Source organism: Miniopterus schreibersii (genome assembly GCF_964146895.1).
Source record: "Miniopterus schreibersii genome assembly, chromosome: 11".
In the NCBI taxonomy this organism is placed as follows: domain Eukaryota; kingdom Metazoa; phylum Chordata; class Mammalia; order Chiroptera; family Miniopteridae; genus Miniopterus; species Miniopterus schreibersii.
Window position 1 is genome coordinate 34,673,028 of NC_138111.1, and position 27,980 is coordinate 34,701,007.

Consider the following 27,980-nt stretch of genomic DNA (forward strand, 5'->3'; position numbering starts at 1 on the left):
TGAAAACATAAGAAATTTATTACATTTTAAGGCAAAAACATAATTTCAAAAGATTTAGACCTATGTCAGGCGTGATAGAGTATGAATGCTTTCTTGAAATTCAAAATCAGATCCAAGAGTATCACTTTCAGAATGTTCTAACAGATTGAGTTTACTTTTAGTTCTCTTGGATGAAACAGTCACTATTCTACTGTCTTTCTTGACAGAAATGTGGTTTTTCAAAGACTCGCTTTTAATTGGCTCATTAAAACTATTCTGCTCTATTCCTTTGCTTTTCCAGTTCACAGGTGAGTCAGAGCGGGAATGTAGGTCCTTTCCATGTTTTTTCCTAGCAGAGTGTTTTTTAGTATATTCACAGGTTTTGGCCATTTTCTCTGAAGATCTGCTATTTCTAGACAACTCGTCTTCTTTTCTTTGATTTCCAGGTCCAGAAATCATATCAGCTGAAGGAGAACATGTTCTAGCAATGAATTCTTCAAAAGACTCCTGCCGTCGCTCAGTGACTTCGACTCCCAAGTTGTCTTTGGAAGTTACTAACGCCTCCTGCACAGAAACTGGGACTTGTGAGTCGAGAGGCAAAGGAATTCTAGTGTCACTTGTAATTTTCTGAAACTGGAGGCAAAAAAAAGAAAACAAGACAAAAATTCAGTAATGAACAAAGCCAACCATTAGAAAGTAGAGTCCTAAGCTTCAATGTTACTCTGTGATCTCATTATTAAGATAGTCAATTGATTATTTAGAAGATTTTAGAGCCAGTTTTTTTCTAATTACATCTTGCCAAGTGCTTCCCAACTTAACTTTGCTACATCTAAGTATGTCCACCTACATTTTCAGACTTTTGTGTTTGGGGTAATTACCCATTTCCCTTTCCCTCATTAGAAATAATAAAACCCTATTACTTAAGAAAATTAATTTCTTTTCTATCCTCCAGCACATGTAAGCAGTATCCAATTTGTGATGAGACTGTGTTCTCAAGTTCAGTTCCCACAACCAGCCTGAGATTGGCTGACACGGGAGATGGGGGCTCCAAGTAAGGCTACAGGAAAAGCAGATAGGTTTTCCCCTCCCATTCCCATAACTGGGTGACTAACTATAGTATATGGCCTATTAGTTATATATGGATCACTTATTTTAATTAATTATCTGTATCAGTATCAGTACTTGTACCTTCATTAGTGTTCCTTCATTGTAAGCTGACTGCATACAAATAGAAACCTAGATGGAATATGAATAGAATAGATATTTACACAATTTAAAATTTAGAATATTTTCTCTAATGCTTCATTTCTTTCACTGAGGATAGTTTGCTTTAAGTCATAAATTTTCAAGAGAACTTCCAGTTTTTTATATATAACAATATGATAGCATGAAATGGACACAAATTTACTAATCTCAGATTTAGAAAGGACCCCAAAGAAGCTTCTAGCTCCAAAGCATGTGAACTCTGACAGATTTTCATTATTTTCTCTGACTTGGTAACTCCCTTTTTGCCAATCACTCTTAGAATCATTAAGTTTTATTCTGTCCACTTACTTGGATATTTTGCATTTGTCCTAGGGCATTCTGCTTCGATTCTGGTTTTTCTTCTTCAAGTGCCTTTTCTTCCTTAGGTGGACTAGCAAGAGTAGAATGCAGCCGGGGACGACCCAGGAGATGGAAATCTGACGGATCTATCCCAGCCGTCGTGGCGAGCTGCCCAAGCCTGGATAGAGGACAACGGGCAGGGCCACTGCAGTCACATCAGAGCAGCTCAGATCCCCCCGTATCCATAACTACGAAGTACTTCTGTAACCTTAAGAGCCAATATTCTACTCCAGATTATAAGCCTCTATCTTTCCCAAGTTCTCAGACCTCTTAATATTCATGCCACCATCTGATTTATTTCCTTACCCATCACCACCCCATTTTAAACTGTCTCACTAGCAGCTTAAACATCTGTCATGCACCTAAGTCCTCGGTCTCTCACCTCTCTTCCCACACTTTTTTTTAAACCCTTTTCCAGGATCATGGTTTTACTTATATTTATTTATTTACTTATTTATTTTTATTGAATTTATTGGCGTGACACCAGTTAACAAAATTATACAGGTTTCAGGTGCACAATTCCACAATACACCATCTGTACACCGTATTGTGCGTTCGGCACGTCGTCAAGTCTCCTTCTATCACCATCTTCCCAAACTTCTTTACCACCTTTCTTTCCTACAGTTTCCAAGAATGTGCGTGTTCCTTCCTTCCCAACACCAACCCATTCGCCTACGCACATTACTCCATCAATTATCAACCTCTCATTCTCTCTTTTGGCATCTTCTTTCAGCAAAATCACTCCCAGTTGAGAACTGCTGATCAATATATGCCCTGCTGATTAGTTACAATTTTTATGTCTAAGATAAAAATTATTTTAAACTATACTTACTAATAGGTTACTCTTTTATAATGGGCCCTGCTCTACCAAAGCTGGTTCACCATTTTGCATTTCTTTTAAAATGTAATTCCTCATTTAAAAAAAAATAAGTACATTACCTGTAATTACACACTAAATATGACCATGGAAGTGATGAAAACTGCTCAAGTTCCTCAGCAAAAACTACCATTATAGTTGTGAAAAGATGAGTGCCATGGAGAGAAATGAACTAACCCAGCATCTTTAAGGAGATCCAAGAAAGCATGGAACTTCTGAAAAGAATTCTCAATGCTGCCCAAAACACCTTCATCATCCAGGATCATGCTTGTCAATGAGTGTGAATGAAGGGCTTCAGACAAAGAAAAATTTATATTTCTTAACTGGGCATTTTCATGTTCAAGCTATAAAAGAAAATTGAAAATGATAGACATGATTTCCTCTCACTCTCATCAAAAGAAAAGTTTTTAAGTAACAAAACTAAAACATTTAAAAATGCAATTAATTAGTGATTAATCTAACTCTCCATCAGTAAAAGACATAATTATCAAAACCCAGAGCCACCCAACAAGGTTTTTTATGTAATACTTAGGTGGTATATAAATAAAGCAATTATTGTTTATTAATGACCTTGCAAAAGATCACATTTCTAACTGGTTAATTCACATTGGATCCTCATTCTACATTAGAGAATTAGCTGCTTAAGGGTTCCCTTAAATTACAAAATAAAATACAAAGTCATATTTGAACAAGGAATAATACAACTCTGTTGAATCTTAAAGATTAATTTTAGTTAGAAAAATATTCATTGTGTAAGTTTAAAAGTCCTAGCCATACCCAATTTATTAAATGTATGCTTATCAATACTCTCCTTGGCTTTTAAAAACATTTGCTCCCTTGCACACCTCTCCCTCATCATCTCCGCATCTAAACCACATATAAGCCCAGTTCCACTCTTTCTCAGAAAGGCCTTTCATTCATGATGCATCTTTTGCCTTATATAAGCAGGTGCTCAATACTCATTGAATAAGTGCCCTCCAATCCAATGTATGCGCTTCAAGTAATTCCTCCCTAAACTCATCTTGTAATAATATATATTTATATGGAACTTTTCAAAGTTTATGCCCTGCTTTCATGCACATTAGCCTAATTGTAATTCTCATAATACGTATTTTTCCTTTATTGTATTCTTAGCAGTTTTCTAATATCTTATATTTATTTAAATGATTCACTTTTCTAATTCATTGTCAGTAGACAGTCTTTTTATTTTATTTTGTTGTTTCCATCACCTTTTATCCCCTCTATGCCCTCTTCCACCTCCACCCAGCACCCTCCACTCCCAAAATCACCACACTGTTGTCCACGTCCTTGAGTTCTCTTTTTCGTTTTTGTTCAATCCCTCTACTCCCCCAACCTCCCCCCAACAGCTGAGTAGACAGTCTTAATGTTACCATATATATATATTATAAGCACAAGTGCTTTTTTGAATCAAAACATCATGAACAAAAATAAGCTTAAAGTCACAGAAAAGCACACACAAAAACTCTAAGATTTTTACATTTTTAAAAAGATATTTGCTGAAATACAGATCACATGACCACTAACTATGAGTAAATATAAAAGTTCATGTGGTACAACCAATTTGTAATATATTACAGTTCTAAAGTTTATAAACTGTGTGTATGGCTTAAAATCAAATCAAAATAAAGCCCAAACTCTCCAAAGTATAAGAAAACACTTGTTTACCTCACGAACTCGCTTGTCAGCCTTAAGCCTTATGCCTCTTTCCTCCTTTAACTGCTTTATGCACTCCTCCAGTTTTTCCTAGTGCGAAGAAATAGAGTGTACATTATAAACTATTCATAGTATGATATCCAAAAGTCTTTCCAGCTATAGATCTCACCAAGGATTTAGAGGCAGAGCCAGAAGTGAACTCAGAGTTCAGAATTATAGTCCACTACTTGTAATATCATACCATGATAGTGAATTACCAAAATATAGCAAATTAGCATGCTAAAGATTTATTTAACTCTTACTTTTTCCCAAACAGATTTTGGCAGCTCACTAGAAAAGGCGTATATGTCTACAATATAGTAAGCCAGAAATAAAAATTTAAGGTGAAAAAAATAAAATTCTGTCTTTAATTGTGGGTCCCTTTAATAAAGGGAGCCCTAGTAACATGCTCATTAACACAATGAATTATGTAACTGCAGATTCAAATGCATTTTTTAAAAAAGTAAACACCTTTAAAGCCCTTTACTATATGCCAAGCACTGTTCTAGGAGTTTCCTCGGTATTAAATAATTTACTCATTAAAACCCTACAAGAAAAGAACAATGATTAACTCCATGTTATTTTATGAATGAGAAAATGAAGGCCGAGAGAAGAGCAGCACACACGAGGTCACATAACGAATTAAGTAGTAGAGCCACGTTTGAATTCAGGAAGTTGGGAGCCATTCCTGTTCACAGAAGTGGTCATCTTTCCATTCACCAAAGTCAATAAAAAAGAACAGACATAGGTAAACTCCCTTACCAATACTCCAAGAACTAAGACACTTACACCCCTGAAGTGGGGGACACTGCTTGTGGTACACACCACTCTAAGACAGCCCCTAAGATTCCTACCTGCTGAAGTGCACAAACCTTCCAGTTACTTAAACACTAGCCTAGGGGCGGCAGTGAGGGGATTTTGCAGGTGTAATTAAGGTTCAATGTCCAGGAATTTACCCTAAGGAATTCATCAACGATGTGGGCAAAGATTTATCTAGCAACATGACGTCATAGGACTGTTTATAACTAATCCCTAGAAGTGGGTTAAAAACCTCCAAATTGGGATTGGTGTGAATAAAAACAGCAGACCCATGTGAAGGAATGCTCTATAAAGCCACTAAAAAACAATGATAACCAGAAGTCTGAAGCAGAGTTAATGACACTTCAAGAGTTCTATATTCAAAATATATCTGTGTGTTTTTCTTAGGGATAAGCTTAATCTGATTCTTTGATATAGAAGAGTATTTAGTGACATGACAAAATATTTTTGATACCTTTTTAAGACAAAGGGCAGATTAGGTGTGTGTACAGGCAGAGGTGGCTTTTATTTCCTTCAAAAAGCTTTCATTGTTTTCAAAAATTTGCTCAATAAACATCTATTTTTATACAAAGAACATATGTTTTAAAAATAAACAGTCTAATAACTTCCGGTTTTTAAATGTTTCATTACCAGTTAAAGCTTGTCAAGTTTCTAATGAGAAAAAAAAAATTGCAAAATTCCTTCATTATTTACACAATGTTTTTAATATTTAAAACTGATTTCATACAGATTCTAAAAAAAAGCAAACAAAAAAGCCTCATCACATAATGGAAGTGGGAATGGTGGCTACCTTTGGGGAAGGAGAATATACTTACTAGAGAAGTTGAGCAAGGAAGCCTTTTGAAAAGCTGTAAATAATTTTTTCTGGATGGGAGTGATATGAGTGTATACATTTGTAAAAATTCACTGAGCTGAGAATTATGATTTAAGCACTTTGCTGTATGTATGTTATACCTCAATAAAATTTTTTTATAAAAACATCCAAACAAACAAACAAAGCCCACCACAATCTGAGGCAGTTGACTAAAATATTCCAGTATTAACCAGTTCTAAACAACACATCAAAGTTCAATTACATGAAACAGTTTCTCCCTCTAGTGGAGGGAATTAGAACATAACGTTAAATTTTTATGAAAAAGTGTACCCTCCTCCTACGAAGTTATTCATGTTCTTTAAAAGAAAATATGGAACTAAAATATCAGAAAGTACTTTGCTAGATATTCTATTACTTAAGTAAGATGAATGATAAGTTTCTGGAGTATTTTTCTTCCTGTATCTGCTCTCCTTCCTCCCTGCTATTCACTGGCTAGCTGAAATTTTTCTAGAACAAAGCTCCTATCATACTGTATATCAAATTTCATGTTCAAGTTTTTTCCACTTAACATTGAATCAATTATTTCTCATAGAATGAGGGTATCCATAACCTTGATTTTTTTTTTTTACTGGGAAACAAAATATTCCATTGAGAGGGTTTATCGGTCCATGTTAATCATTCTTTTATGGTTAAACACTTAGGTTCTTTACAATTTTTCAATATTATAAGACAAAATAATTATTTTTATGCATGAAGGTTTTTTCATATTTAGCATAATTTTAATGAAATAAATCAATAAAAACAAGTTTGAGATCAAAGCAAGTAAACATTTTTAAGGCTCTGAGGTACCTATCTCCAAACTGCTATCCAAAAGATTTCTAAGATTTTATACTGCTAATGGCAATATATCACTGGATATATAACCTCTATTATAAATGTTGGCTCACTTCTCCACTTAAAGTGCAAGATATTTGAGAGAAGGGAGTGTGTTTTAAGCACTAACCCCCAGAACCTGTGCCTACCACAAAGCAGACAATCAGTAAATGCTAAATAAGGAAAAGCCCTGCCAATACAAGTTTATGTGTGTAAACGACAATGTGTTTTTCTCTAACTGGACAGGTGAAAACTTTGTCTTCTTTAAATATGTATTTCTTTGCTTATAATTAGTAAATTTCTCTTTTAGATTATATTTTAAAAATTCAGATTCTCTGGGGAAAATCCTGGCCTTAATTCTCAGCTATATAACTTTGGACAAGTTCAATAACTCTAGGCCTCAATTTAATATCTATAAAATGGAGATAAGTTCTCACATCATAAGAGTTCTTATGACAATTACGTGAGTTAACACACATGTGAAACTGAGAAGAGTGCTTGGTACATCAATTAATGCTTAATGATGAATACGTAAATGCAATCAGTAGCAAAGGGCTTAAAATACAGTTAACCCTTGAACAACTCAGGTTTGAACTGAGTGGGTCCACCTAACCCAAATTTTTTCAATTGACACGCACAGTTCAAATCCTAGTTGTTCAAGGGTCAACTGGTGGTTGGGAATCCGTGTAACACTGTGGAGGGCTAACTTAAGTTATACTCAAATATTCAACTGTGCAAGAGGTAGGTACCACTAACTCCCAAGTTGTTCAAGGGTCAACTGTAGTCTTAATCCACTTACACATCCAGCTCTCTAGAGGCAACCATTTCTTTAGTCAGGTTTTTAATTGTAAAACATACAAATACTGAAAAGTGCACAGGGTAAAATTGTCAGTGTGGCAAATAAAAAGAATACTTTTCTAACTATCATTAAAGTCTGTAAGTAAAACTTGTCCGCATCTCAAAAATTCCCACATTCTCTCATCACAAGCCCCTCTTCCCCTCTTAAATACTGACAATCATTTCCTTTACATGCATACATACCTAACAATATAGCTTAGTTTTACCAATTTCTAACTTTATGTAAAAAAAATCATAGTGTATTTGTATTTTATTTAATTCATTCAACATTGTTTTTAAAAATTCATCCACACTGGCCCTGGCAGGGTGGCTCAGTTGGTTAGGGCGTCATCCAGATACAGCAAGGTTGTAGGTTCCATCCCCATCAGGGTATTCACAAGAATCAACAAATGAATGCATGAATGGATGGAACAACAAATTGATGTTTCTCTCTCCCTCTTTTTTCCTCCCCCACCCCAAAATCAATAAATAAATTTAAAAATAAAAAGAACTGTTTAAAAAAATTTTCATCCACACTGTTGCCTGTAGCTCTAGTACATTCAATTTTATTGCTTTGTAGTTTTCCCACTGTATGAACATTACATAATTTACTTAGTTTTTAACTCTTAGTGGACATCCAGGAGCAGGAGGGTCCTCATGGGTCTTGACTCAGTTGTTCCCTACTTACAGCCTCTAACCTTCCTGGTCTTCCCTAACATCTATAATAGCTTTTCTAAATACAATCTTCTAGTCACCTGGTGAAGGAAATGAATACAACACATCCAAAATGACGATGAATGGGGATTAGACACTCTAGGCTCTTGTCTTTACTTGGCAACTTAGAATAAACCATTTAAGTGCTACAATTTGTAGGTGCTCATTTACGAGACAATTTTACATGAACTCAGATTCCTCCTACTCTAACATTTCATAATTTTCTAAGTAATTATCTTAAAATTTTTCTCTATTATCATTAGTTTTAACTTAAACAATAAAAATCTAGCTTTCTTTTTTGAAAATGAAATAGTAATTTCTATAGTCCTAATGGGAAAACTAGTTCTAAATCTGTCAAGTTTTATACTAAGAGAAAATCATATTAAATAATTTGTTAAAATTAAATGTGGAGTCTGTAGCACAAAAAGACAAAGAACCCCCAAGTGATGTTTCCCTTATTTACTACAAATGATCAACTCTGCATTAAAGTTGAAATAAAATACAGTATTTTTGAGGTGCAAAAATTTGTTATAAAAGTTAATTTTTCTTTTCTATCCATACAAACAGAAGTACGAAATGACATTAGATGCCAGGTTTATCAGGCAACCTAATGTAGTTTTTTTTATTTTAGAAAAGGAGAATATCAACATAAAAACTTTTTTTTCAACTTTACTTTTTACAGAAATTAAGTCATATTTTCCTCTTACTGAGTTCAGCTAGAATGGTCAATTTCCTGACCTGTAAAATAAGAGAACTGAATCAGCTGAGTACATTCATTCAGAATTCAAGTTCTTGGAGTTTATCTTATGATCATTCAGGTTCTCCTTAAATCTAATATATTCTATGGTTCTAAGGAAAGGAAAATATATTAGTTGCGGCATATTTTGATTTTTATTTCTTAGAGTTCGAATGTCCACCTTTCACCTTGGTCTAACCTAAGAACCACTCATGGGGACACGATACACACAGGAGGGCAAAACAGAAGCCTCACGCAAGCTGTCCCACTCTCCTCTATATCTTGAAAGTGGTTAACTTTGTACCTGTAATGCTTCTGGTTTTAAACTGGTTTTCTCAGGTTCTTCTTGAACACTTTCTGAAGAATCATCGACCTCTTCAATTTCTGAGGAGGAAGGACTCTCTACTGTCACAGTCACAGGAAAATCTAATTGCTTGAAGAAAGAAGACAAGAAATGTAAGAGATAAGATACACCAGCTACCAAATATTAAAGGACATTTAACAAAAGTGATCTGAGTTATCAAGTTATTATTTATAAATGTCTTTCACTGCCCCTTAGTGCAAAACAAGCAATGACAAAGTAAAATGACAGGAACTTATTTTTGCTGTTACTGTACACAGTTAGGAATAATATTTGGAATTGTCCATATTATTTTATTAAATATCTTTCATATAAGCCACAGACAGGCCAGGGTAAACATTTTTTCTCAGATCAACTTTATATTGCAGGTGAGAAATATACTTTCCACCATTAGACACAGAGAGTCTGGGAGAAAATGTCATTTTTAGAAAGAAAATCCATCAGGAGGGGAATGATAGAGAAGAATAATTTGAAAGCCAAACACTAGAATTTTAAAAAACAAATGACACACCCATAGACAACTAAAAGTGACCCATCAGAAACCTCACCTTCTCGTCATCCATAAGCCAAAAATGTGTAAAACTAACACAACTCTCCTGTCAAGTTTCACTGCCACTGGAATGTTGTTCAATATGGTATTTCCAAAGTTTTAAAAATGGACCTGGTCCAACCCCATAAAAAGTCTACAGATCAAAAGAAGTGCGCTGGGATTACGTAACTGCAGAGGACAAGTCACCAAGATACCATTTCAGCCACAGGCCGTGAACCCTGCAGTGCAGGAGGTGCCAATGGTGAGCAAGGCAGGCACTCTGCTGGGCATCTGGGGGCAGTATCGGCACGCAGGGCGCTCGTCTCAATCTCAAGAGTGCTGTCTTTCACAGAGCAACTGTACACGGTCCCAGGACGGCTGAGAAGGAGAACCTCATACTCTGAGGACTTGTTTGCTCTAAGACCATGAGGCAGTATGACAGGAAATGTGCGTGGTCCTGGTGAGAGGAAGAAGTGTTCTGAGAGAGCAGAGGCTTTGGAATTTGTTGCTTTATTTTGGCTTTAGGATAAGGAACTTATATAGCCTCCAGACAACATTTCTTAAAAACATAAGGGAATTCTTGAGTATGACATCTCCACATGCTGGGTCAGTAATGGCAGTCACATTTATTTCACTGGGCAAGAGCTCATTTGTGGACTAGAGAAATGGCTTCCTTGCTTACAGATGAAACTGCAAGCCCCGAGTGTGTGCCATATCCACACAACTACGAAGCGGCATTGGGAGAGTGGCCTGGCAAGTTTTAAATGAATTTATCTCAGGGAGGGAAATGTTTCTTGCAAGGCTCTGTTTGGTTTAAAAAGCAAAGAGAATGACCTTACACCTTTCCCACTTCAACCCCCTATATATCACAACTATGAAAGCTACATACCTGTAACTGATTATATGCATCACGAGTTTTGATCAATGGAAAACCCCTAAAGAGACAGTAACAAGTTAAATTATATTTTAATGTAAATACATCATCAGTTAACCCCAGTTAATAAAACTTGTCAGGGTTATGTACAATATCCATATAGAATTTTGTATAAAAATTAAGACCTGGAGGGCTCTGCTATGGAGACAATTGAGCAGAATTTAGCAGATTGGCTTTGTAATAGCTCTGAACTGCTGAGAGGCACCTTTAGTTCTTATGTTCAGAATGGTTGGTATTTCCAGTCTAACTTCTTTAACTGGTGACATGAATGGTTCTCTAATTTACCATTCATGCAACCAGGATGGGTCTGAGATTAGTATCTCAAGAAGATATGAAACCCCTAGTTAGAACAATTTAATGACTATTTTACATAGTACCTACTTCAAGTCCTATTTAAAATCAATTCTGTCTTAAGCAATTGTCAATCCCCAATTTCTTGAATACTACCAAGTAAGTCCTTTGAAAATAATTTATAGCAGTCTAATTCACTGACAAACCTATAATTATAGTTCAACAATTTTAAAAGATTTTTACACGTCTATGACAAAAATTACTTTAAACAGCTATCCCCTGGATAAACAATCAGCTAAAACTAGTTAAATCTAGTGTGATTCACTAAAATAACGTATGTCATGACTGAGTTAGGTTAAATCTAATCCAAAGTTCCATTCTCTGCACCAAACTATTCCCCATGCTTAAAATGTCTTTCTCCCCCCATTCCTACATTTCCAAATTCCTACTTTAGCGCTGCAGGACTTGGCTCAACTACACCAGCCTTTAATGAAACCTTTCTCACTTGCACAATTAGAGATAATTTTAGTCTCCTCTTGCCTCCCACCAGGTTACATCTGTTGTGGTGCTAAGAAATAACTTTAAACCCCCAACTATAATTACTTTTAGTTTTTCTTCCTTAAATTATGCACTAGGCAGATGCCCTTGTGCGACTTATCTTTATCCTCTATGGAAACAGCCAGAGACCTCTCACATAACATGCGCTCCAAAATAAAGAATTTTGAATGACTAAAGGTAGAAAATAAAAATACTCTACCTGTTCCTTTTTGCACGTTCTGCAGTACGCCACGGCAGGAAACCAGACACGCCAGGCGGCAAAGGTTCAGGAGCATAGCAATCTTTACCAAGGCAGTGTTTTCTTCCATTATTTACAGGTTTCTTTGTAGCCAATCCTATGTTTGAGAAAGCATTAAAAGAAAGACAAGATGCACTCAGGGTCTACAGAGCAATCAGTACATATGCACACTTTTAAAAGAATACAAATGGGCACTTAAAAATGACGCCAAAGCCACTAAAAACAGACATTTTATAAAAATGTTTTTACATAGGCCAGCAATGTTTAAAAATATAAGTTCTCTATGGTAACAAGTTAATATTTTAACTAAAAAGCATGAAATGTGCAGAATATGCAAAAGTAAATAAAAACATCCCAAGGAATAAAGAATTATACATTTTATGTACCATGTAGAAACATTCAGTTTATTAAATCTCAGAATATCTTTGGCATTACTGAATCTCAAGGACAGAGACAGATACATCCACGACCCCTGCCAAAAAGAATTTTCTAAAAGTAGGCCAAAATTTCAACTTAAGATTAATTTTTCTATGTAAAAATGATCAAAGTTACAAGACTGAAAGTTGCTGGGTAGTGGGTAACCAGTATTACTCTCCTCTAAGTCTGCTGACCTTCACTGCTCATTTGATTTCATGTAGAAAACACGAAAGAAATAAAACCCATTGCATAAAAGAGCAAAATGTGGAGACTTATCCTACATTTCAATACTGAAGTGTCAAGTATCTTTGTATGAAGAATTTGGTAGCAAAACCTAGCCTACATGTTAATGCTTTATTTAGAACAAACCATATATTAAATTCACATTTAAATATTTTCACTAATGTTACAGAAAACAATACAGGCTTGTTAAAGTAGTTATATTTATCCTGTATCACTATAGAATATCTACTTAAGCAACATTAGGATGTAAAATAAAGTATATGTGGTAATACAGGACAAATATTTCATGTAGTGTAGCTTGTTGATAACTGCATGATCCTATATGATTTCTCTGGATAAATTTACATTATCTCTTAAAACATATAGGACCTCAGTTTGTCTTATGCTATTATGTTTTTATTATTTAATCTCTAACAAAGAATGTTTGTGTGTATGTGGTTTGTACCTGTATACCTTCTCCTTTAATTTCAGAAGCGAATGCAAATATATTTGTAATTAAAAACAAAAGAATTTACACTTGTTAGATTAAAAAAATTCTAACACAAGTTCCTATTTTCTTTCTGCACACATCATTATAATATGAATGTGACACAATTCACATAATTATTTAACCCTTAACCTCACTGAGATCTAACTATACAGCCAGACACTAATTTGGCTTACCTCTATGTTTCCAAATAACTGAGGCAAATACAAAAAAAGCCCAAGAAATAAAATTACTCTTAAAAACTGCTCAGTGAACTCACAAACCTGTCATACTTCCACTTTAAGTAAGAAAAAAACTTTGTTTTATTCTCATTCCATGATGCCCTATGACACCACCAGGTACTATAGTCAGAGAAAGACAAACACCACATGATTTCACATTTATGTGGAATCTACAGAACAATATGAATGAATGAACAAACAGAAACAGACTCATATCATTGACACAGAGGACAGACAGGGCTGCCAGAGGGGAGGGAGCCGGGCACTGGGTGAAAAGGCGAAGGACCTACGAGTACAGATTGGCAGTTACAAAACAGTGATGGGGACGGGACGTAAAGCACAGCACAGGGAACATGGTCAATGATGTAATAATTCTGTATGGCGCCAGGCGGGTACTGGAAATATCACATACTTTATAAAGTATATGACTGTCTAACCACTATGCTGTACAACCTGACACTAATACAAAATAATATTGAATGTAAACTGTAATAGAAAAAAAAAATTTTAATTAAAATAAATAAATAGATAAATAAGTAAACCAGTAGACATGTCAACCAAAACTGTCTTTTAACTCTGCTGAGTCACAACAAAACAAAACCTACCATTGTCCAGACCTAATCACTATTTCGCTCACCTTCTCAAAGTAGAGGAGGTGTATATAATATAACCAAAAAATCAATAAACATTTCACTCTAAAAAAAGTCTCAGGTAGCATCCAAATAAAAGATTATTTGCTGGTAATTGTTTGGTGATCTTCATGTACCTGACATATAACTAAAGTCACCACAAACCTTTTTGTAGGAAACTGGCAGATTATAAACATAAAAATTTTATTTTAATTTCTTTGAATTAGATCTTATGGTTTTACTGTTTCAAAATGTCAATTTACTCTCAAGAAAGGGTTAGGTTCATATTAGACTTGGTTTAACTAATTCGACCCTGCCATTCATTTTTATTTCTCTCTCTTTCTCTCTCTCTCACACACACACACACACACACACACACACAGCTATTTGTAACTAAAGACACTTGTTCTAGAAATAAAAGTTAAGGTCTCTTTAAAAACAATACAAAAATATCAGAACTGGATTATATCAAATTTATATGTTCAGGAGAATATGAAACTTATGCCATTGTTAAAGAATTTTATAAAGAAGATTATAAAAATGATGCCTGGCAACAAAATTATAGGCTTACTTTTAAAATTCAGGGTTCAGTATTGTTTGGAAAATTAAAATACATTATAGCAAAAATTTTTTAAATGCTTTTCTACAATGTCCCATCTAGGGTCAGTAAAATGGTTTGCAGCATTCTTTTATAAGGATTATATATTCTAAGTTTTTTTGTTTTTGTTTTTTAAATCATTGAAGGAGACAAAGTGTCACCTCACTCAACAACTTTTGGTGGGAATTTCTAAGGAAGAAGGGAATAAGAGGTAAAAATGGAACTTGAAAAAAATTTGTTTCTTATAGCACAAAAGGATAATTTTTTATTTTAAAATATCACCACTCAGCCCGGCTGCCATGGCTTAGCAGCTGAGCATTGACGAAAGATCCAGAAGATTTTGGTTCAATTCCTGGTCAGGGCACACACCTGGCTTGCAGGCTCAATCCCCAGTAGGGGGCGTGCAAGAGGCAGCCGATCAATGAATCTCTTTCATCATTGATGTTTCTATCTCTCTCTCTCCCTCTCCCTTCCTCTCTCTGAAATCAATAATGATATATTTTTAAAAAATAAAATAAAATAAAAAAGCACCACTCAAAAACACCAATGCTAAAATTGTCAAAGTACACCCCAAATTTCAACTGCAACGTATCAGAAATAATCATCAACCAGAAAATAGTCAAAATAATAAACTTTTTATGAAGCACAAACAAGAAAATTAATTTAAAAAAGGAAAATATTAGCATCTCCTTCTTAAATTATTTATTTCTACATTCCACAAATTCTCATAATCTGTATCAGAACAATCAGTCATCTTAATATGCATGCAGTTACTATTTGTTAGCATAAATATCATACAATGAGAAGAGACTTCAATTTGAGCACACAGGAACACATAAAGGGTGTAAGTCCTGGTAGCATTAAGAAGGCAAGATACAAAGGGTTACCAATTCTAATAGTAGCTTTTCCTTTTCGACCACTTCCCAGAATTATAGTTCTCTTTTTCTGTTTAGTAGTTTTGAATGGCTCCTTCAATGATGGAGAAGTTATCCACTGATACTGGAAGAGGAATAATAAATACTCCATTTCAGATAAAGGTTATTTATGAGGGTTTGATATTAATAGGAAATTACTAAGTTTTTTAAAGTTAATAAAGGGTTTGCAATCTGTATTCTGGGACCCCAAATTAAAGATTCACACAATATTTTCAAAAACAGAAAAGCCATTTTATTTGACTAAAAACTTAAGGCGGCAGAAACCACCTTAATAATTTTATTAGAAAATGAAGAACAACAATCAATGAAAGAGAAAGTCTTCATTGAAAGAATGAAAAAGTAAATACATATTATACCTCTGACTTGGCACTCCTTCCATTCTGGAGAACTTTTTGGATAACTGCTTTCATCACAGAATGATCTATAGTAAAATAAATTGAAATTATAGTAATAATTTCCCAATGAGTGACTATTTCCATTTTAAAACAAAAGCCAACCAATTATTGCTTTTCCCATAAAAGTAAATGCAAAATCCTCGTAATGTAATTGTATACCTATTCCTGTCTTTGTGTATTCTAATTTCTTCCTCCAAGATCGCCCGTGTAGCTCAGCAGTTGAGCATCAACCTATGATCCTGGAGATCGCAGTACGATTCCCCGTCAGGGCTCATGCCCGGGTTGTGGGCTCAATCCCCAGTAGGGGGCGTGCAGGAGGCAGCTGATCAATAACTCTCTTATCATTGAAGTTTCTATCTCTCTCTTCCTCTCCCGTCCTCTCTCTGAAATCAATAAAAATATATTTTTAAAAAAGCAAAAAACCTAAGATGAAAGTGTGCCACCTCACAAATTGCCCCCTCCCCTACCCCCAGACCCGACGGTTTCTATTTTGGCAGCAGCAAAGATCAAATCTAAATACTTTGGACACCTCTGGATAGGAAGCAGAGTCTGGATACTGGCCAGACACTAAAGGCAGGTAAACATCAATCCAAGTTCCTGATATTCCCTCAGCCCCTTCTTCTCAGTAGGTGGTATCACCCAGTTGTACAAAATCACCTAGGATTTGTTTCTATATTACTATTTCCTTCATACCCTATACCTAATCTATCTGCAAGTCTTGTTAGCTACACCCTTGAAACACAACCTGAATTTAACCACCTTTCACCAGCTCCAACTTTCCACCCTAAGGTAAGCATAACCATCTCTTATTTGGATCACTGTGATTAGTCTTCCAACTGGTCTCCCTATTTGCTTTTTATCCCCCAAGTCTAGTCTCCACACCAGGGTGATCTTACTGAAACACTTTCCAGATGGTGCCTTTTTTCAGCTCAAAACCCTTTGCTCATTTAGAACAATCCATGTCCTTGCTCTGGCCTTCAAGACCTTGTAAGATCAGGTCCCCGGCTAGCTCCCCAACCTCAGAGCACACCAAGTTCTCCCTCACTCAGTGCTCTGGCCATGTTGGCCTATGTGTTTTTCCTTAAATACTCCATCCACCCTTCCACCTATGAGCCTGTGTACTCATCACTCTCCTGTCCTGGAATCTTCCTGTCCCAGATCTTCCATGGCTTGCCCCTCTCTTCACTCAGGTCTCCTCCACTTTTCAAATGTCATTTCTTTAGTAGAGCTGTTTCCTGACAAACCTATCTAATGTAGTCCTATGTGCCCAGCTCAGTCTCCTCACCTTAAGGTAATTTTGCACTTCTTACTATAAAAAACTATACTAACTTACCTGTTTACTCTTTTCTATCTGAACTCTCCACTAGAATATAAGTTCTGTGAGGGTAAAACTTTATACTAGAAAAGTATAAGATTAGGATTTAAATACATTAGGTTTTAAAAATTGTCAATACATGAATAAATTCTTTTTGTTTTGTTATTTGTTAACCAATAAAAAAAAATGCGGAGACATACCAACAAGTGGATTTTTTCTTATATCCAGAATGACGAGAGTTCTATTGTTTTCAAGGGCCTTTAGTAAAGTGTTTGCGCCTTCATTGGTGAGGCCACACTGTTGCAGGTCAAGTGCTATTGGTGAAAAACAAAAGGTCACTTGCCAATTCTGTACAGATTTAAGACAACTCTCCTTATTCATGTGTGAAAAATTCCTGCACAAGACTAGTCATGGCAGGTTTTTAATATTAGGTACTGAAAATTTTTTTAAAAAAGCATATGCACACATAATGCAAAATCCAATAAAAAACTCTTCTTGGATATGCCATAATTACCATTCCTTTAGTACCAATAAATCACCCACCATATTCTACAATTAGAGTTGAAGAATAACTATATATAATCTATGAGTGAAAATAACACAAAAGAATCTCAGTTCATAAATAGCAAAGATGCTAATGGCAGTGTAAATCTTACAGGCAAAAACTGAGTGGGTTCAGCAATTGCACTGCATTCTTTTGATCATGATCTTGAGCTCCAATTTACTCCTGAAACTAGTTAAAAGGGGAAAATAGAATAGAAAAAACAGATTTAGAACAAAAAAGACAAAGAAAAGAAGTCTAAGAAGATGCAAACAATGACAAATCCAAAGAATGTGTGAATATATAATAAAATATGTTAAATATGCTAAAAGCCTATCATGAAAGAGTGACAGTCAAGAACTCTCAAAAGGTAAGACAAAGAACAGAATAAATGATCATGAATACTAGTAGTTCTGAGGTTGCACAACCTACTCATTTAAATCAAAGGGATCATCACAAAACCACTGGTATAAAAAGTATACCTAAGAGGAAACTATCATATGAGCTTTTTTTAAGAAATAGTGTCATGTATACCATTACATGAAAATAACTGGAATCTTTCAAAACCTCATGACACAGAGAAATAAGAAGTTAGATAGCCCTGGCTGGTGTGGCTCAGCTGGTTGAGCGTCCTCCCATGCACTGAAAGGTTGCCGGTTTGATTCCCAGCCAAGGAGGACGCTCAACCATACAGCAAAAGCCTTTAAACTGTGCATATTCTTTTGATCCAGAAAAATTCTTTTTCTGAGAATTTAACCATAAACAATAATCAAAGATGTAGGCAAGGATGTATATCAAGGTACTGTTTATAACAGTGAAAAACTGGAAACAACTTCTATATCTAACAAGAATGAGGAAGCTAAGTGGACTATGGCATATTCATATAGTGGAACTCTGAACAGTCACAAAAAATTATGTGGTAGATGTAAATTTGCTGACTTGTTAAGATGTTCATACTACACTAAATGAAAAAATTATACAATTTGAAGTAATCCCACTTGCATTTTTTTTAAAAAAGGATGCTGATACTCATTTTTATAGTTTTACAGTTTTTAAAAGTTACAGAAGCCAGTGTTCCTAAGGGTGCAGGCCTAAGCCAGTGTTCCTAAGGGTGCAGGCCTCACACTGGACAACATTTTTGGCTGGCAATTTGGCAACATATATCAAAAGTCTTGAAAATATGTCACACTCAGTCATTCCTCTTTTAGTAACGTATTTTATAGAAGTAATCCTGATAGACACAGAGACGTATATACAAAGTGCTCAACTACACACTCTTTCTGACAGGAAAAACCATACTGTCTAAACCTAATTGCAAAGAATTGATTAAACTATTGCACATCACTATAATGGAGTACTACATTATAGGTCAAAAAGCAGGGACATGAATAGTAAGTGCAATACGATTCCATTTCCATAATCTCTAAGTTTACAAATATATTTATAAAAAACAGACTGAAAGTACATAAACCAAAATGAACAGTGATTATGTCTGGGTATTATTAAGATGATGGGTAATTCTTACTGTTACTCGATATTTTCTATAAAGAATATATGCAACTCTTAAAAGTTTAAAAGCACAATAAAAGCTTTAGGAAAAAATGAGGCTTTAAAAAATATGACAATGATATTGTGCCAAAAGTTAAGCATTTTTACATTAAAAAAATTCAATATTTTTAATTTTAGAACTTACCTCTAAGCCATAAATCCTCAGTAAGAGATTCTGCAAAAGCGCTTGCGCCGAAGTCACCAATGAGCGTGTTGCAATTCAAAGTGATGCGCCTCAAGCCAGCCATACAGTCAAGATCAGGTCTCCTATAACGAAGACTCTCGGCCCAGGTTTCTTCATGTCTTCTCATGGTCTGATACTTCAAAAGTTTAATAAGATGAAATTAAGTTACTTAAATAAAGGAACAGGATATGCACACTGAGTATGGCTTATCATGTTTGAGATTTACACACATATGCCAAGTATATATGCCAGGAGAATCAACTGAAGAGATCAACTGTTTGTGGTTTAAGAGTTCAGTGACCCAGATTCTAGTCTGCCAGTAATGAGACTTCAGCCACTGGATGACCTGTTGCTGATTAGTTATATTTTAACAACTGAAGTACATTCTATAAAATTTATTGTCTTTATCTGCCAGGTCAGGGAACTGATTCTAAATTCTAGCATTGCTGAGGCCCTAAGTTATATCATTCTGTTTCAGTGGTTTCCAAATAAATGCTTGACTGGGCATCCCACATTTTTAAAACATGTATCTTATTTATTAATAAATTATATATATGAAATTCTACGCATATACTTTATGTACATTATATACCACACATGTTTTTTTAAATGATACAAAAATAAATATAGAGGTTCCAATATTTTCTTCCCCTAACCCAATGGATCTGACGTACTACTTAAGGTATGCACACCAACTGTAGAGGCCTGAAATAAGCAAAGCCAATTTGACATGCCTTACAAAATTGATGGTTTGATTTTTAACCACAGGTATTGTCTGAAAGGCATATTCATAAAATAAATTTTGGCAACAGGGAAAACTGACTTTAAAAGAAAAAAATCTTATTACATTCTTGAACAACAAGAAAGTTCCTATGATGCTATAAAAGGAAAACCACTAGTGTCATTTTTCTATTAACAATAACTTATTAAAGCAACAATGGAAATAACAGCAAGCATGTACCTAGTGCTTACTATGTCCCAGGCACTATTTTATACAAAATTAGATAATTTAATCCACATAATAAAGCATAGAAGTTAAGTAATTTGTCCATGGTCAAGAGCTATAAAATGGAAGAGCTGGAATTTGAACCTAGGCCATTGGCTTTTAGAATCCTTGTTCTTGACTATTTTCTATACTAGGAGTCAATAGACTTGCTCGATAGTCCCAAAAGTAAATTTTTCAGCTTTGTGGGCCATACAATTTCTGTTGCAACTACTCAACTTGAGTGGTATAGGGTGAAAGTAGCCATAGTTACTATATTAACAAATGGGTGTGACTGTTCCCAAAAAACCTTTATTTACGAAAACAGGTGATAGGCTGAATTTGGCTCACCAGCCATAGTCTACCTATCCCTGTCCTGTACCATCAAACTATTAAAAAAAGCTTTATGTTAAATTATTAATAAGTAATATTAGGCCTAAATATAGTAGTTATAACCATTATAAAGTTGTTAAAGTATTATTTTAAAAACTATATTTACAAAATGCTAAGATAGTTATTTTTATCAGTTTATAAATTACAGCAGTTAACAATAAATATTTGATTCATTTAAGTCATTTGAAGGTTCTAATAGCATACACTTTCTTCATAGTACCACAATACATGTTTTCAATAACTAAAAATACATGAAAGCATTGTTTATTTTTTAGAGTCAATCTCTGATTTCTAAGATTAAGTGGACCATTTTTACTAAATGGTAGAACCCCAACCTAAAAATTGGTCATATTCTTTCAACAAAACTAAAACTGCAATTACCACATGTATCAAAAGACAAAAGTAACTGCCACCTTGTATCAAAATAGTAATGTGCCTTCAATCACATAATATGTTTTCATGAAAGTTTAAACAAAATCACCTTTAAGATCTTGGCCATGTGATCTGCTCCCTGCCATGTCAGATTACACCCCGTGAAGTTTACTGTCTTAAGAGTGATAGAGTTCTTTATACCTTGACAAACAACTAAAAGGAAAAAAAACAAACCATACACACAATAAGTTGAAAAGCCTACACAGTCTGGTCAATCTTGATTTACTCGCTTTTCTTAAGTCTACTGGAGGTTTATAGCTGTACTGTAAAACTCATTATCTATGATCTTTGCAGAGAATGGATATGGATTGGTGCATTCTCAAACATGGCGGTAACAAAGCATTACTCCAGTTTATAGCAACAATTTAATTCTATTCAGATGCTAAAGCTCAACTCTGAATATCTCGAACCTAATTCCCAGCCCCTCACTAAAGTACCAGCTACCTTTTGAGACAGGAAAAACCGAAAAGCCTAAGTCTTCCCATTTTTGTTTCCTATAACCTCATCTCGATTATCAATCAACAATTTATATGTCAACTATAAACCCAGACTTTTATTAGGTGCTATACAATATACTAGAATGATATAAGACAGAGGGCCTCAAACTCTGTTCACTCAAATTGAAATGCAGGCTTCCTTACTCCCCAGACTACTAAGACACAGAGATCATTTACTAATTCTTCAGGACCCCAACCAACAGTCCCCTTCTGTGTTTACTTACATGATATGCCCCACCAACCTAGAGTCTGTTGGTCTTTTATATGCTCTCATAGTACTTTGCATATATTTCCTATTTTAGTACATACCACAGTGTGTTATAATTATGATTGCATATAGGTGTTTTAACTATTTAAAGATAATGCTGATTTTTTCCCTCTTTCTATCTTGCTCTTTCCCTTCACATAATATTTCATAGAGATGAACAAACACAAAAAACAGAAAATACAAAATATTATATATTTGTGTAGCTTGTGGCTTAATACAACCATAAGTAAAATTAATTCAGAAAGTATAGAGCATGACGAACTTTCACGGTACAAGTGAGACTGGAACAACGTTTGAGCAGGCACAGAAGACAATTCAGATAGAGGCAGCACCAAGAAAAGTCCAGATAGGAATTAACATGGCGTGTAGGGAATCATGAGCCCCGTCTGATGAAAAGAGACTTAAATAAGATTGAAACTCACTTTCTAAACCTCCATCTCCAATTGGACAATTTGCAAGAGACAGGTGCACCAAAGTAGATGATTTATTCAATCCCTTTAATGGGGAGAAAAGGTTAAAAAATTTATTGGTTTAGTTTCCCCCAAAAGCAACTATTAAATGTACTCAGGACATAATGGAGAAGGCTTACCTTTGTTAAAATAGTTAAATCTCTCTCTCTCAGAACTAGTCCATTTAGCTCCAGGTTCTTTAGAGCATTTGATGCACTTAAACAGCATTTAAGAGCTTTACATAGCTGGAAGGTCACATCTCTGCTTCTTATTGCAGGAACTCGACTTCTGCAAACTTTACTTCTGTCAGAACCTAAAGCAAAAGTATTGTAAAGTTAGCGATTTCAAACATACATTTTATCATCATTAAAAAGCATCTGCTACCCTGGCTGGGTGACTGGATTAGAGCATCATCCTGCACACCAAAAGGCTGTGGATTCGATCCCCTACTGGGGCGCATACAGGAGGCAACTGATGGATGTTTTTTTCTTTCTCTCTCTCTCTCCCTCTCTCTCTACAAATCAATAAAAAAAACATATCCCTGGGTGAGGATTTAAAAAAACACAATAAAAAACATCTGCTCATGTAAACTCAAAATTTCAACCATAGAAGATATAGAAACAAACCATGTGAGTAAAAAAGTTCCTATGGAAGCAACAAGTTATATCCAAGTGATAGCTTCAAAATAACCCTGAGGTTGAATCATCTAGAACAGTGACTTTAACCAGTGTGCCACAAGAATTTTTAAAACATGCAATACCTGACTGTATTTTTGGGGGGACTTTCACAAAAATGGAAAATGTTTAATAAACTTAGAATGGTGGGCTCATTAAACCATAGCGTTATTTACAGCCGTAATTCATCAACCACAAACACAAGAATGTGTCTGTGTGGCATGCTACAATACAATCTTTTCCCTTAGATTGTCAAAAAAAAAAACAAAACAAAAAACAAAAACAGACAACAGCCAACACAATAGCCATCTGATGTAAATGAATCAAAATTACAGCTTTTTTTGTCAGATAGGCAAAAAATATTTTTGCTGTGCTGCAGAATTTTAGTAATTAGTTTATGTGTGTCATGAGAAGAAAAAGGTTGAAAATCACTGGTTTAGAAAGGTGAGAATGACTACAGAGTCTAGTGGGAGGTGGGTTAACTGCAGAGGGAGAACATGTGCAAAGACATCTGCCAGGCACTGACAGTACTGCAGGTAGGGAGTGCTAAAGGCCAGGGGTGCAAGTGGGAGAAGAGATAGAAATTAAAATAGAGAGGTTGGCCAAAGCAAGCCTGGGAGACAGGATGGTTTTTAACCCCACAGGTGATGACGACCAGGGCTACCAATAGAACAGGTGCCTCTGAAGGGTAGAAAAAGGCACCCCACTGCTGAAGGACCAATTAGATAAAGGAAAGGATAAGAAAAAGGCACCCACTTCAGACAATAAAAAGCACCCCCTCCTCAGGGCCAACTAGCCCCATAAGGCTCAGCAGAGCACAGCTCAGATTTCAAGCCTCTGTGCAGAACACAAGCTGTGCAACCAACAAGCACTAATCCAGTGGGTGTAAGCCATTATAAGCATTATTTTAGGCATATCCTTTCATTTTAGAAGATCACTCAAGACGAGTAGGCAGATGAACTGAGAGAAACTGAACTCAGGGGTAGCAAAACCAGCTAGAAGCTTCTGCAATAGTCCAGGCAAAATGTAAGTAAGGATGAAGAAACAAATCTACGACGTTAAAATGTACAGCCTAGACCCACTGGATGCAACCGATTAAAGAAGGTTCACTCGGTAAAGGAACTCTGAAGAGAATGGTTTCCGCAATACACTTTTCTTACATTCAATGTAAAATGTTAGGCAGGATTAAATATAGTGGCCTAGACTCTAAGGTCCCCTCCAACTGTAATTTCTTTTGATTTCTAAGGTATTACTTTGGTTAAGTTGTCAGAGGTACAGAACAGTTCCTACACCCGAATAAGATGCGGAGAATAACCTGACTTCCCTTCACCAGGGGATGAGATGAACTGTCTTTGCAGAAGAGGTAACAGATGGAGTAAACCCCAGGGCCTAGAGAATGGCCAGGCACAAGACAAGTGTTCAGGTTTTAAAAAAATATAAATCAATAATCATTTCTTCTATATTTTCACACCCTCCCTTTGTGTTGGCTACTCTCTCAGTTTATAAATATATTCAAGTGTGTTCATTTAAAAAGCATTTTTCAGGCCTACGATTTTTGGGATCAGACTGAGTTAGTCTCTCCCATGCCTTCAAACATCTGTCAAACATGTTTGGATGCCCCAAAGGCCCCTCTTAAAGCATCAAAGATGACTTTTCCCCACCCCCAATTCCTTCCTATGGTGCTCTGCCTCTCACAGAAAAGCGCTGCTTTAAGCTGTCACCCAGACATGCTGCCCTCCCTCTTCTAACTGGCCACCAGGCCACACCCAATCTGTCTCTCTGATCTTTGTAATCCAGTCTTCCCCTCTCCATACCTTAATTTGGGCCCTTAGATTACAATTATCCTCCTTCCAATCAACTGCCTTCCAGGCGGTCAGTCTCCTTTCAGGAGGTCAGCTGAGCTTCCAAATCAAAAGTCCATGTCATCACCCTTGAGTGTTTCCCATCACCTTCAGGATAAACATCCAACCTTTTGACAGAACAAACAAGGCTCCTCCCTATTTGGCCCCCACCAGGTTTCTAGTCTCAATCCACTTCTTTCCCAAAAAGGAAGTTCTAGTCCTGTACCTTAGTTTTGTCATACATTCTTCAATTTCTCAAACTCTGCCACAGTCGCTCCTTCCTGCCATCTGTGTAGCTTCTACAGCTCTGCAGCACTAGAACTCACTTCTTCCTGAGTACCGACGACTGGGCTTGTGTTCACTTGCAACCTCCCCCAGTAAAAAGAAAAATTCTCTATGGCAGGAGCCCTGTCTCCAGAAGTGCGTGGTGCTGACTGAGCTCATCCAGGTGCCAGGATCCTTTACGCACACAACCTGCTAATTCTAAGAACCCACGGAAACAGTGGTTTTTAATGTCATTTGACAATTGCCCCGTAGTTCAGAAGTAACCTGCCCAGGTCACACAGAGTGTAAACCCTGGAATTCAAACCCTAGGCTGCATTCACACCGATGCTCTTTCCACTGCATTGCGCTACTTTTAATACAACGTACCCCCCTCCCCCAACAAAGAGCCCTGTCTTAAAACGAAATGAGTCAAAAGGCTGGGATGTATCAATTTCCCAATCTCTTTGTTCTGCGCTAGGCAAAGCCATTCAATAAGCTAGGTAACGTGCCGAATGCTTAACGACGTCCCAAACTGCGCAAAGTGCTCTACAAGCGTAACCGCGCCGATTCCTAGCCATTACCACACAGAGGGGGTCCGGTTAAGCCCAAGTTACAGGTAAGAAAATACACCTAGAGGCCTAGAGGCTCGCCCCGGGTCTCGGAGCCGGGAGGACGCCCAGGCCGCGCGCCCCCGCCCCGCACACGTACCCCGGCGCCGAGCCCCGGGTCCCGCGCCCAGGCTCCACCTTGCACCGTTTAAAATCCCGCTTCGCCGCACCGCCACTCGGGCCACGAGAAGCGGGAACTACAAACCTGTTTCGCCCAGCCACGGCTGGAAGAAGCTCTTGATAGAGATCAGGGGCAGGTCTTTATTGATCTTGAGGGTGCTGAGGAGCGGAGTCCAGTCGGCCGCGCGCAGGCGGTCGGCGTTGAAGTCCAGCACGCCCTCCCGCAGGCAGGCGCGCACGGCGGGCAGCGGCACCGAGTCCTGCATGGCGCACAGGTACTCGTAGTGCGAGAAGAAGTCGGCCGCGCCGCCGCGGCGCACCTTCCCCGAGTCGATCATGGCCGGAGCGCCGCCTCGGGGAGCCCGCGCGGTGGAGGTGACGCCGCCCCCTCCTGGGAGCCCCCGGCCGCCGCCCGGCGGTTCGGGCGCCCACGGCCCGAAGGCTGCGGCCCCGCAGCGAGCCCAGGAGCAGCGGCTCGGCCAGAAGACGCCCCGCACGGCCGCGCTCCCGCGCCGCCTCCCTCCCTCCCCGGCCGCGGCGCCGGCCGTTGGCGCCGCCTCATAGCCCTCGGAAGCGCGGGGATTCAGTTCAAGCCGGCGGGAGGCCGCCCGCGGGGCGGGGCGCGGGGACGTCGGCGCACTCGCCGCGCGTGCGCGCGCAGGCCCCGCCTCCCGGGGCGGTGCTTGGGGCCGGGGGCGGGACCTTCGAGCCGGGCGCTGCGAGCGGTGAGTGGTTTAGGAATTCGGTGTTTCCGGAAAAGATTTCCTGATTGATCCGAATAAAAGTGGGATATGGATGTAGCCACGCATTTTAAAAAATAGTTTAAACTCGTAAGTGTCTGTGCTGGCACCGGCCAGCTGAGGGAGTACAGTCAATAGGGGATATGGGAATAAATGTGGCCCATTAGATCTTCTTTGTGTTAAATTCTGCAAAGTACTTTTTAATTTCTGTACTTTCTACTTACCTCACATGGTTGTTGGCAAATTGTAAAATGTTCAGGGAATTCAGGACATTACTGTGGTTGCTACTAATCTGTTCTGTACTGATGATGACGATGGCTGTCTCTAGTAACTGGTACTTTTCCGTCTTCTCGGCATTATTTTCAGCACTGAGTGTATGAAATCATTAAATTTTCCTAACAGCTTCACAGAGAGTTTACTGTTGTATATCCATTTTACAAAAGAGAAACTGAGGCACAGGAAGTTAAGTAACTTACAGCTAAGCGGAAAAACTCAGGCAGTTAATTCGTTTTACCATTAGACTGATGTGGCTCTAATGTTGTGATGTCTTACGCCAACCAAAATATAAGCCTGTAAATGCCTCAAGTTACGAAAATCGAAAAGCTAAGGACAACCAATCGCTAACACCCAACTAGGCTTTAACCTACAGTCAGTCAATAATTTCCTAGCTTTGTTTCCTCCTTTTTCTTATAAAAGTCTCTCCCCAGCTCCTGTTGCTCCTAACCACTTCAAGTTTGGTGCTGCCCAATTTGAATTGATTTTTGCTCAAATAAACTCTTAAAAATTTAAATATGCCTCAGTTTATCTTTTAACATTGGCCTTAGAACCTGGATGCATTTGTATCCAATTTCTGGACACTCACCTGGTCAGGCCTCAGGCATTATGCTTACAGCATTCCCTTCCATTCACTGCGTTCTGGATACCCCCACCCACCACCAACATACACGCACTCCACTAAAATACCCTGGATGTTCAGTAATGATTGTTACATGCAACATGCTCAAGTTATAATACAGTCACACACCACATAACGACATTTCAGTTAATGACAGACTGCGTATATGACGCTATGCCGTATATCCTAGGTGTGTAGTAGGCTATACCACGTAGCTTCTTGGAAGTGCCCCCTATGATGTTTGCACAGTGACAAAATTGCCTAGTGATGCATTTCTTAGAACGTGTTTCCATCATTAAGTAACATGTGACTGTATAGCAAACACTCTGTCCCCCAACCAGCTTATGAAATGAAACACCACCGTTCCCACTGAAGAGCCCTGTGTAATCACTCTCTCAATCACAACCACTCTTCAACTGACCCTGG

At 37.2% G+C, this 27,980-nt stretch overlaps 1 protein-coding gene across 2 annotated transcripts; it reads right to left on the bottom strand.

Annotated features, from left to right (window-relative positions):
- CEP78 (centrosomal protein 78) lies at nt 1-26,515 on the bottom strand. 2 transcript variants are annotated; one of them, XM_081150491.1, is made up of 16 exons: nt 26,005-26,515; nt 22,553-22,725; nt 22,386-22,458; nt 21,248-21,351; nt 19,353-19,527; nt 17,319-17,432; nt 15,765-15,829; nt 15,361-15,472; nt 11,840-11,975; nt 10,747-10,792; nt 9,272-9,400; nt 4,148-4,225; nt 2,639-2,805; nt 1,534-1,702; nt 1,168-1,215; nt 1-612 (listed from the first exon to the last, which is right to left on the bottom strand). In XM_081150491.1, the coding sequence occupies exons 1-16, from the start codon at nt 26,255-26,257 to the stop codon at nt 61-63; spliced, it is 2,394 nt and encodes a 797-aa protein (XP_081006617.1). In that variant the 5' UTR covers nt 26,258-26,515; the 3' UTR covers nt 1-60. The 2 variants fall into 2 exon arrangements, with proteins under 2 accessions (XP_081006617.1, XP_081006616.1); XM_081150490.1 differs by lacking the exon at nt 1,168-1,215 and having other exon boundaries at nt 26,005-26,355.
- Nucleotides 26,516-27,980: the final 1,465 nt, after the last annotated feature.

What these genes read in the sequence shown, in the direction of transcription:
- CEP78 (XM_081150491.1), bottom strand. Translation starts at nt 26,257, where the DNA reads ATGATCGACTCGGGGAAGGTGCGCCGCGGCGGCGCGGCCGACTTCTTC. An exon ending in GATCTCCTTAAAGATGCTGG is followed by an intron (nt 1,703 to 2,638) that starts GTTAGTTCATTT and finishes TCCTCTATCCAG; the next exon opens with GCTTGGGCAGCTCGCCACGA. An exon ending in ATGAAGGAACACTAATGAAG is followed by an intron (nt 613 to 1,167) that starts GTACAAGTACTG and finishes TTTTGCCTCCAG; the next exon opens with TTTCAGAAAATTACAAGTGA.